We start from the raw sequence: 12,260 nt of genomic DNA on the forward strand, positions 1-12,260 counted from the left end.
CTGCATAGAGACGGAATAAAAAATTATAATTGCGACTAATGACGTCCCAAACTACGTTTGAAAAGACTCTGCGAAAATTAAAGCACGTTAGGCAAAAACGATTAAAACATAATTAAAAATGGAAGTAAACAATATAACTGGTGATTTTGGTGGCACAGATTGCAGCCACAAAGTTTTTGCTTTCTACAGGCCTAAGTAATTTTATGTACACTGATGCTATAAATTAAAAAATATTAAAGATTAATGCAAAACAGGCGAAAGAATTTCCAAACATATGTTCAAATATGCCGAATTTTCACTTGAATGCCGTTTTGTGACGATAACGTAACTCCTGGTGTAATTTCGGGCTCCTTGCAATCCGAATCCAGGTAGATTTCAAATCGACGCAGAATCTGAGCAACCACCACCCTCATTTGATGCATGGCAAAGTGCTGGCCGATACAGTTGCTGACAAACAATTAAAAGAGTAAAAAAACAGTCTGCTGAACGTTGCCGAGTCGATAGCGAAAATAGGAAGCCTTGAAAATATCATATACGAGAAAAAACAGTGGTTTATTTCAACGACGAAATTTTTATTTCGTGAAATTACGTAATGAAAACATGTCAGTCAAAATATATTATTGAAGAGCTTGCGTGTGCCGGTGAGCTTTTGCTAGCACGTCGATTGACCATCGTATCGTATATAATAAAATGTGTAAAATAAATAGAAACATTCAGCCTTCTAAGAAAAGTAACTTACCGTGAACCAGCTGAAAACGGTATATAAGCGAACGATGATCTTTGCGAAGATCGTTCGCTGCTAAAACGATCAGGGTCGTAAACCTTTGGGAAAGAAACACAACATTTTAAATTAAGGAAAAAATATTTCAACACACTGTACAAATATTAGATAACGGAAAATGGAAGAAAAAACCAGCGGAAAAACGCACGCAGCATTGATTTTTAATTTTAATATGCTTGACCGTTTTCGAAAATCACCGCGTAAAATGTCACGTTTCCTCTTAAAATTAAAATTTCGTGTCGCCATTTAATACAGGCCAATCTAAGTAGCGGATGGCCTTCGATTCATCAGGAAAATCCAAATATTTCGGCATCGTCAGTAAATCCACCAAATTTGTTTTTACGCGGATCCTTATAGTTGCTATGTTGCGCCAAATACAGCTTAATGTAACAATCAGCACGTTTTACACACGAAAGCTTACATTCGGGTTTTCCCAGACGTGCGGATTCCGATGTAAAGCGAAAATATTGACGCCGACGTTTTGGCCGGGCTGAAGTATCACCTCCTTGTAGCCGTCAAAGCGATGTGAAAGGGTCATGGGAGCCGTGATGTCACGACCGATGAAATGAGCCACGGGCGCCAGGCGCATACTCTCCTTGATGCATTGAGTCAGGAAGCCAAGTTTGACCATGTCGGTTCTGAATGCAAACCAAGAGATACGGTTTGAGAAAAGTTAAGTGAAGTCTTATATTCCGGTAGTGAAATTCAATTTAGTAAAAATCACGACCCAAATAACAGCGAATTGACAAACACTATAAACAAAACACACAATATCAAATAGAACTCATTTGTGCGATAGTAAAGTAATTATCAGTTACTAAGGATTAATCAGTTATAAGCAAGTTGTAACCCTGAAAAAAAAACAATAGAATTTCACATCAATTGGTACTTTTTATACTGTTGTCCAATGAACTTGGCATACGTTTTACTCACATTTCCAGGTCAGGTTTGTTTCCTAAAGTACCGTTTATCTCTTCTCTGCATTTTTCTTGAAATTCGGGATGCAAAGCAAGGTAATATAAGGTCCATGCCATTCCTGTAGGACAAATACAATAATATTTTATTCATATATTTAGCCACAGCGACAATTTTTTGCAGTTTCGTTTTTTAGTTTAGAATTTAATGAAACTAAATTAATAGTGTTGTAAGAACAGGCTGTTATTTTTGGTAGTTTCAGCAGGGTTAGACAAAATTATACAGATGTGGTTTCCATGTTTTAGTCATTTAAAACAATGCTAGCAAACGACGTTCATACAATGCCATTTAAAGTTGAATCATAGTTTTCTGCGTGGAATTAGCACGTGTAGCTGCATAAGGTGCGTTTTAAAAACATGGTTATCATGCCAATTGTGAACGAAACTCAATATACAACAACTTACCGTTTGCAACTGACTCTTGTCCGGCGCTGAAAAATGTCACTACTTCGTCTTTTACCTCTTCGTCTGTAAGTACGACACCATGCTGATCCTGAAACCAAAAAATAACACTCTTGTTACAACATTAGGGCATCAATCAAAGTTGCACTATAGTACAAGGGTTCTCAAATTGTTCTTCCAGTACCTTCTCTTTGTAGAACGACACATGTGTTGCAATACACGAAATCATAATGTAGGTTTTATTGTGTAAAGCAAATTTAACGAATACTTTTAAAACACACAGAGTGAGTCAACTTATAGTCAAAGTTTCAAATATTTATCATGGCATTGCCAATTTCAGCATATGGCGCTTCGTATGAAAATTATAACAATATTGTTATAACTAACTAGAAAGTCAACGTCTTATATTGACCTTGTTTGTTTCGTGTTGTCGCTGACTTTAAGAAACTAACCTTCGTTTGGAGCAAAACATCAAGGAAATCCACATATTTTCCCTTCCTCTTTGTGAACATAAACGTTTTTCCGCTGCCTTTATCTTGCATAGAAATCGACTCTGTTTCGCCATCCATAGACTTCAATAAAGCTCGTCGCTCACTTATAATCTATAGTGGAAATATGTTTAAATATATTATTGACTTGAGATAATACTCCTCTCCTATGTGGCAGCGAAGAAAAACGCGGAAACAACATTTTAGTTTTAACACCGTCTTAAATTCAAAGTTAGCATTCAATAGCTATAACAGTAATAACATAATGAAAAAAACCTTACAAATATACTTTTTCTGTTTAAAATTTCTTGACAGAAATTTGAGGGCAATGGTTTACCGAATTAGCTTTTCCATGGACTGCATCGATGATTGATTGGAACTTTTTGCCTTTCGGTGAATGTGAGTAGAGAAAACTGTTCCACATCCATACTTTTTGCATTCTTTCAAATATCATACCTGACGCCACTTTCAAGCTTTCGATGTACCGGGCATTTTCCCTGCAATTTTTGAAAGCTAATATATATTTTTTGAAAGTTATTTTGTTTTAGGAATTTTTCAAACTTATAAATAACTTTAATAATTAGTCGGTTTTAACCAGGTGTAGGCCTTTAGTTTAACATTGGGTCGCATAAGAGACACAAAATGTCTTACAGGGCCTGGTCAAAAAGGGGATTGGAAATAAATATAATGAAAGTGAAATTTTCCACGAAAATATTAAAAAAAATAAAAATAGCAAAGTTAGTTTTGCTTTAAAATGTTTGCGGTAAAATAACGGCGACCTAAAATAAATAAATTGGCTGACCTATTTTATTCACTTTTGTATTTCCTAATTCGTCAGATCTGTCTTTGGCCAAATGTTTTATGTTACTTAAGAAAGTATGCTAAGCTGTTTACCAATCGCTGTATTTATAGTGCATACTTGATATTTGTATGGCTTATAGCATTTTGCTTAGCAGAACCCAATTTTACTTTGCATGTTTTCTTTGCAAAGGTTTACCTATTCATTCCAAACAATAACACGGTTACCCATGATGCCAATAAAGTGATATAAATTTCTCGGTAAGACATTTTATAAAATTACTGTAGTCAGGTTTGTATGATTTTTGTTAAAGAACAACTGCAAACGCTTGTAAGCCGCAAAACAATTTCTCACCCTGTTTTGTCAGTCGTTTTTTGTGACATCACGCATTGCATCATGTTGGTGAATGAAGTATCAAATGTCAACTGGCTGATGTCGTAAACCGTTCGTTTGATTGCTAACTTTTCACAGTTCTCCACAACGCTTTGACAGTTGTCGTTAAAGACCTGGATATGACTGCAACAACAAACCAAGGTTCCATCAGCAAAACATAAAAGATTTTAAGTCGACCGGTTTAAAGTTCTTAGAAGTATATGTCATATAAAACGCAAACAGTAATATAAAGGTACTTTGAAACAATCTAAAAAATGCTGATTGTAAGACCAAAGGAGTAGTAGATAACAAAAACGGTAAACTTACTAGAAAACAAATTAAAAAATAATTTGGGGGTCAATATTACAACAAAACAATAGAAGAGTTCTGCAAAGTATGAAATTCACTTACCACATAGATGGTTGGAAAATTAAAAAATTAATTACAAAAAAAACTAACTAAAATAGCTAATAAGCTTATCTCACGCTTTTAGAACGTCGAAATGGAAAATCGGTGTCAGCAATCGGCGATGACGTCGCCAAATTTCGTTCTCTGACGTAACTAGTCCTTGGCCGAGTAATTTCCTCAAAAATTTTTTGTATCCGACTGATTTTGCTGTAACTACATGTTTGCATGTTTATTTTCAACACAATATGTCTGTAAGATGTTGGTGTAAAGTAAGTTTATTTCCTTTGGGCCTTATTCGTTTGGCGTGCAATACAACTTTACGCCCATAATTGGCAAAACTTGTCAGTAGCCTCGTGAAATCCTACTAAACGTTTATTGGAACAAAAAATAGGTAAAGTGTGGCAATAGCCACACTGCATCATAGTGCAGGCGACAGGCGTCTAAACATGACAAATCTGAACATTTTTAAGATACAATTCAACTGCATATACTTACAAGGCGACGTCAATATGGTTTTTACTACATCTGGATGGTAAACATGAACGCTTAAGAACGATCGGCCGAACCAATAAGCACACATTGCCGGTAACTCGTTGGACCTCTCTGCTGAGTTTACCAATCCATAATACTTGTTCAGAGGATACTGTAAATAAAGCATATCCTACCTTTAATGGCGGAACCACTTAAATTTCCTTGTGATAAATAAAAAAAAAATAACTATTACACAGGTCAACACAATCTTTTGGCACAAAATGTTACAGTTTCAGGATATCCAGGACTCCTGAGCCTAGAAATGCATTTGGATGTTTCGAATAAGCTCTATACCCTTTCAACAATAAAAATATTTTTAATATTCTTACGCGAAGGCTTTTGGAAAAAAGACGAAGGTAAAAAAGCCATTATATAAACCCATAAGAGTGTGGCGTCGAGACAACGTCAAGTTTAAAGACTGATTGTCCACAGAGTGTGGCGTCGAGACGCATAAAGTTGTAAAAGTATAAGTTATGATCAACCTATTAACGCCCTTGTGCGAGATTTAGTTTTTTTTTACATGTCATTTTTGTTCCTCGGGCAAATATTACTTTTCGTAAGAAAAAAACAAAAAATTGTTTCCGTAAGAGAAACAAAATTCTAAGAAGTTACTGTAGTAAAGGAAATCATTTTATATTCTGTAACAGCATAGAACGCCTATTTAAAGCAACGGGTGTCCCCAAATGACAACCTGAAAATCGAGTAGCGTTTGCTTATCCATAAACCAAAAAGGTGTTCGAAGTGTGTTCTGCTTCCGACAAAGATATTTTTTAACGCAAAGGCATTTAACTATATTGGACAGTTTTTTTTAAAGTTGAGCCTGTGGACCCTGGGAGTACGTGGACTATTATTGAGGGTGCATAAACAAATCTAGATTTTTGGGGCTTAATTTTTAAAATTGATATTTTGTTCAAACAAGTAAGTTTAATTGAAAAAAACGCTTTGATGCCTTCTTCTTAATAAAGTATTTAAACCTATTTAAATTTTCACTTATTTTAGCCTGAAAACAGCAGGTTTCATGTCGACGTGTTTATGACGTCAATTTTTACGTAATCTTTTAATATTTTATACCGACCGTGGCCTACGTGAACCCAAGAAGTTTTGGGGATCGACCCTAAAATAAGTTCAAAGAACCAGTTTAATTCGAAAGACTTAAACAAATGTGGAACAACTCCCAAGCTCTTGGGGTTGAAATGAGCATAGCATTCATTTTCCTGTATATTCAGCCACTTAGATCGATGTCCAGAAACTTTTGTGACGTTTATAAAGGGAAAGGTTTTATCAAGACGTCAAGACAATAGAAAAAGGGAGCTGGGTGGATCGGACTTCAAAATAATGTTTGATCAAAAAATCATACAAAAGGACCTTTCACTCATATATACGTCATATCGCATGTTACGGTTATTTTTAAGTTGATGAACATCCATCAACGTGTGTTTTTTGCATTTCAACTTGATAAGGACCAAAAATATTTTTGTGTCTGAGAAATGTACCTAACAGATTTAGTTCACACTTTTTCATTGTAATTTACGACGCGCCGCTTATGAATATGGAGGCGAAAAATAATAGTTTTAACTATAGAACCTATTTAAAAAAACTAAACTCAAGGACCCTGAAATATTAAATCGAAATCAAGGACTCTGAAATATTAAAACGACTCTCATATCGGAATTAACTTTAATGTTATAGTATTAGAACAAATAACTAAGAAGAAATTAGCTATAAACTCTGGGTCGATTAGAGCCGCCGTTCTAACATCGGCCGTCTTGGGCGCCTCTGTATTGGTACCGTACTGTTGTCCTTGTGTTGGGTAAGGGTCGGGCAATAAGTGGGAACATAATTTAGGTTAGGTTTGACTTTCGAATTAGTGAAAAAGTTCGAGGCGAGGTTTGAAATAAGGTAAAATGATTTTTAAGATCTTTATCATATTGTGGCCTTTTCTATTGCGGGAACTCCAATTAACACTTACCTTTACAAGGTCTCCCAAAAACCAGTGCTGGTCGTTCGATTGTCCAATCTCCTTGGCCAAGCTGCGGTTTTTGTTAAACTTCAAAGTTGCAGGAACTATAAGCTTGAAGACGATCAGCGGAATAACAATCAGTGGAATGGCGTAAGTCGTTAGGAAGCCAACCAAAAGCTGCACGTTGCCAGGAGAGAATATAGAACCTGCATTTTCTATCATCCTGTTTGCAATCCTATCACTACGTTGTATAGCGCTGATTTTCTAAAACGAATACCTGTTGAATTTCGGTTTTGATGTTTATAAAAGATAGTCGAGGTTCATCTTTTGTGTTATTTAAGAACGGTTGTAGTGATTAGGATGAGGCCTGTTGTTTTGCACGGCTATCAACCAACATTAACAATAAAAGCTTATTAAATATTCCACCATATATTGTGGCATTTAATGCCTTGTTGACTCGGGTCGCTTATAAGACCTTATTTTTACGCCAAATCTTAAAACTTATATTTGAAAGTCAAATATCAAGAGCACTGTGCAAAAAAGTCCTTCATTTTTCGCATAAAATATTGGCCTATGTTGTAATTTTTGCAAGTTGCAAAACCATGCACCCATTTAATGCAATACCGGAAACCCTAACCTATACAAACCATATTAAAAATACCGATAATGGCGCGGTTTCATTTTGTGAAGAAATGTAAAGATTTTAAGTTAAATAAAGTAACCCATCAAGTTTTTTTGTACGATTATAAACCATGGAAGATCAGAAAAGAAAAAAAAATAGCAAGCAAATATTTTTAAAACTTAGACTCAAACTAAAATCACTTTAGTAACCTGCTTTGTGATCTACATACAACCTGTATGTCTACGAAGTTAATGTGCAACAAAAACAGATTTCGCAACCCAGACAAAGTATACACTGACTGAAACTCGACACACAACACAAGTCAAGATTTGCATGTTTGCTACTGCTGGAAGACAAACAAACGAAATACCTTTTGCTGTGACTTGTTTATGGCCAAAGGTTACTAGTTGGATTCGCCAATCGAGAAACCATCCTACTCTAAAGGACTATCGTTATTTTAATTGTTCGGTCAAGAAAAACCATGCACGAAATTACGCGAGTTTAAACATACTAAACAAACTGAATCTGAACGTAAAATAGATACTTTTTTTTGAGACAAGGGTGAATGAAATCTGGAGATAGATGCTAGGGGTGAAAAAAATAAAAAAAGTTTAAGAAGCACTGCTCTATACTGTCTCCTCTATTAAGACCATTGTTCAATTGTCCAAAACCTTATATCCGCCCCTGACAGTTAATAATGTTTTTTTATGATAAAGTACCCAAAAACTAACCATTTTGGATATAAGTGTGATTAAATTTTATTACGACTCGCATGAACCTTTTTGGGTTTGGTCCCTGTTTTTCTGAGTTGTGCGCTACGAAGAGGTTATCCATCCCTGTTTTTTCTTGTAAATAAGACAGATTAACACACAAACCTTAATCTAAACCAACGGTGTCCAACCTGCGGCCGTCGATGAATAATTGTGCGGCCGTTAACACGTATTTTAATAAGCATGTGTTGGCGGCCGTGACTGTGCTGGCATGCGTTAATGGTTGACATGATAAATGCAGATTAGAATTTTTACGACTTAAGGGACTGCAGTTAAATCAGTGATCTAGGCTCTTCGCTACATTCTCAGTGAACAGAATTCTTATGTGCGCTAAAAGAAACTTGATTTCATTGATTGATTGATGCACAAAAAATCAGTGTATCACAGGGGTAGGCAACCTACGGCCAGCGGACCGGATAGGCTCGCCAATGTAATTTATCCGGCCCGCCGCCTCTTTGACAAACTATAGACACGAGTCCATTACAAATATTTTTGACTATTTTAACTAGGCAAGTGCGAATGATATTTGTACGTCCGGTTCTTTTACGTTTTGAGGCTGTCTTTTGAACTAGATCAGCGCTTCTTTACCGTTTAACAGTGGAAGGCTGACAAGTGGGTTGCTGACAAACGGAAACCGTATTCAAAAATATTGGGCATATATTTTTAATTTGAGGACACTATGCAGATGTACGGATCTGTAATGTAGCTTGATAATAAATTGCTCGTATCGAAACATCTTAATCAAGATACTGTCGATCTACTCGACCTTTTTGGCTTTGCAATTCATTATCAAGCTATTTATGTGGCCCGAAAAATAAAATTTTTTTTTGGACACATGTTGTTTTTATCCAAATAATTTTTTTATTTTTTATTTTGTTTCAGTCAATTTTTTTGTGGCTTACTTTTGACAAGGAAAAAAACATAGTTGGAACATGAAATTTTCACAACTGTTAAATACCCTCCCAAAGTTGTTTCTAATAAAAATTTGCCCAGGTTCTAAGGGGTGGTTTTTAGGGGGGCAAAACTGTCATTTTTTGTTAATTTTGGTTTTAAGGACTTTTCAGAGATAAAAAAATCTGATATATTTATGGATGATGGATAAATGACATATACAATGCTAAGTAACAAACTTTTAAACCTTACCCCTGAACTGTTCATCCGGGGGTCAAAATGCAAAACACAAATTTCAATGATATATTTACACTGGAAGGAAATGACATAAAAATCTGAAAATTTCACAAATGTTAGAGAACCATTAAAAGTTGATGTTAAAATAAACATTTTACCTCTTGAAAAAGGGGGAGTATTTTAGGGGGGTAAAATTAAAATTCGGCCGTTTTTGTGTTTGGAGGTATCTTAAAAACTAAAGAAAACATCGTTAAATAGTTTTCAATTATAAAGACAAATTGTAGGTTGCTTCACAGCAAAATTTTGACCTTCAACTCAAAATAATAGAAAATAACTAACCAAAAATACAGAAACTAATTTGATGGAATAAAAAATTGCATTTTTTTTAATTTGATTTTTTAAAGGAATAAAAATTGCAAAAAAAATTGATTTTTTGATGGAATAAAAATTGCAAACAGAGTGGTGTACACTGCCTGGCAGATTATTCATTTAAGCTTGCGGCGGAGAAATATGCTGTTTTGTAAGAGCAACAAGTTAATTTACTAAGAAAAGCCTCTTTCTAAAAGACAAGTCGCACGCGCTTAGTTTCACTAAGACAAGACACTTTGCACAATGAATGTTGCACGCGCTGGACAAAAAATGCACAGCAGGGAGCCAGCCGCTTCGCGGCCAGAATAAAGCATGCGATATGAACGAATTCTGTATTGAAAGTTTTCTGCCGCTAGATTGGAGTAGATAGCTGTAAAGAACTAAATCGATTACGTCACACTATTGAGTTTTGTCCCCAATTAGAGGCGTATAGGGGTGCAAGAAAAATTTGTCAAATATTTTTTAATTTTAAAGACAAGTTATAGGTTTGCTTCGCAGCAAAATTTACAATAAGACCACTGGCAATCAATCTTGTAAAAGTGCACCATGTCCAACCTATAACACGCAACTTCGGGCCACATCCGCTTTTGCCTGCTAAAGCACCGAAACTGGAAGCACAACATTGGGAGTATATGGACACTGACAAATAACACCCGTTGAAAGAATATAGAATAACTAAGGAATAACACCCTGGTAAAGTATAGTGGAACTGCGATATACCCCCCTGGCATAAGTAGAACCGCGCTATACCCCCCTAGCAAAATATACAAAAATCGCACACCCTGTCTAGTTTTAAATTGTTTTTAATTTTTGGCAATGTAATAAAAACTTGCACGAAATTTAAAACAAATGCCAGTATATAAAAAAAATGCTGAAATTGGAACTTTGAGACAGGTCTAAAATTAGACGGGGTTTTCATGTTATAGGCCAGCCAGACATTCGTCTACCATTGCTGGTCAATAGATTGGCTAAGAGCATTAGAGCAGGCTCCCTAATATATTATTTTTGACAAATTTCAATGCAAACGCTATTTTTTCGCGCTTTGCGCGCACCTCTTCTATCTGTCTTTATTGTATTTTAGTCCTTTTGAAGTAAATCCGTTAATAACAAAAGTGCTACTTATATCATGACATATTGCGCCGCATTACTAATAAAATCCAATTCTTACATAAATGCTTGTGTTTATAACAATATGCGATTATTTTATGTGCCTGAGCCCATTTCGATTGAATTAAAAGTTTTGCCAAATCTAAACGTATTAAACGCATTTTTTCGCAATTCGCGCGATTAATTTGCATTTAGGTTCCATATTTTACCACGAGTTCGTTAGACAACAAAACGTCTTTTTAAGATTAATTATGTTATGACGTCACGATTTGACAACTTTTTGAGACATCCCTATACAAATTTAACTTGCAGCCGTGAGGAAAATAAGACTGTCAATGCGGCCGTCAAGAGCTGAAAGGTTGGACAACCCTGACCTAAAGCAAAAGATTCAACGCGGAATTAACTTTAGTGTTATAGTATTAGGACAAATACGAATAAATAAGATATAAACTCTGGGTCGATTAGGGCCGCCGTTCTAACATCGGCCATCATGGGCGCCGCTGTTTTGGTACATACTGTTGTCCTTGTTTTAGGTAAGGGTCGGGCAATGAGTGGGAATATAGTTTGGGCTAGGTTTGAAATTCTACTTGATGATAAAGTTAGAGGCGATGTTTAAAGTTAATTAACATGATTTTTAAGATCTTTATCACATTGTCGCCTTTTCTACGGTGGAAACTTAAATAAACACTTGCCTTTACGAGGTCTCCCAAAAACCAGTGCTGGTCGTTCGATTGTCCAATCTCCTTGGCCAAGCTGCAGTTTTTGTTAAACTTCAAAGTTGCAGGAACTATGAGCTTGAAGACGACCAGCGGAATGACAATCAGAGGAATGGCGTAAGTCGTTAGGAAGCCTACCAAAAGCTGCACGTTGCCAGGAGAGAATATAGAACCTGCATTTTCTATCATCTTGTTGGCAATCCCAACAGACTACGTTGTATAGCGCTGAATTTCTAAACAAAATACCTGTTAAATTTCGGTTTTGATGCTCATAAAAGTTAGCCGAAGTTTATCTTTTGTGTTATTTAAGCACGGTTATAGTGATTAGGATGGTGCCTGTTGTTTTGCACGGCTATCAACCAACATTAACAATAAACGCTTTTTTAAATACTAACCCATATTATGGCATTTAATGCCTTGTTGACTCGAGTCACTTGTAAGACCTAATTTTTAAAAGTTAAATGTCAAGAGCAGTGTGCAAAACAAGTCCTTCATTTATGGCATAAAATATTGGCCTATATTGTAATTTTGTTACATCGCAAGTGGCAAAACCGTGCACCCATTTAATGCAATACCGGAAACCCTAACCTATATACAAACCATATTAAAAATACCGATAATGGCGCGGTTTCATTTTGTGACCAAATACAGGCTTGGGCTTAAGCACTCGCCCACTCGCCAATGCGAGTGCAAATCGCTCCGGGCGAGTGCTGATTGACATCCATTCGCCCGACCCACTCGCCCGAATAACCGGCGCCCGACTGGCGAGTGGCTTCGGCGAGAAATTTTCAACTTGCGTTAAGCACCACTTCTTACCGAAATGTTACTTAGCG

General features: G+C 36.0%; 1 protein-coding gene across 1 annotated transcript; it reads right to left on the reverse strand.

Moving 5' to 3' along the window:
• Positions 1-278: 278 nt before the first annotated feature.
• LOC146137927 (taurochenodeoxycholic 6 alpha-hydroxylase-like) lies at positions 279-4,232 on the reverse strand. Its single transcript, XM_083394477.1, has 9 exons — positions 4,228-4,232; positions 3,799-3,960; positions 2,983-3,142; positions 2,610-2,759; positions 2,161-2,248; positions 1,715-1,817; positions 1,203-1,419; positions 740-822; positions 279-447 (listed from the first exon to the last, which is right to left on the reverse strand). Exons 1-9 carry the CDS (start codon positions 4,230-4,232, stop codon positions 279-281), a joined length of 1,137 nt encoding a protein of 378 aa, XP_083250603.1.
• Positions 4,233-12,260: the final 8,028 nt, after the last annotated feature.

This window comes from Ascidiella aspersa, chromosome 7 (genome assembly GCF_963924565.1).
Source record: "Ascidiella aspersa chromosome 7, kaAscAspe10.2, whole genome shotgun sequence".
NCBI classification, from domain to species: Eukaryota; Metazoa; Chordata; class Ascidiacea; order Phlebobranchia; family Ascidiidae; genus Ascidiella; species Ascidiella aspersa.

What these genes read in the sequence shown, in the direction of transcription:
- LOC146137927 (XM_083394477.1), bottom strand. An exon ending in ACGTCTGGGAAAACCCGAAT is followed by an intron (nt 823 to 1,202) that starts GTAAGCTTTCGT and finishes TCTTTCCCAAAG; the next exon opens with GTTTACGACCCTGATCGTTT. An exon ending in CCGTTTTCAGCTGGTTCACG is followed by an intron (nt 448 to 739) that starts GTAAGTTACTTT and finishes ATTGTTTGTCAG; the next exon opens with CAACTGTATCGGCCAGCACT.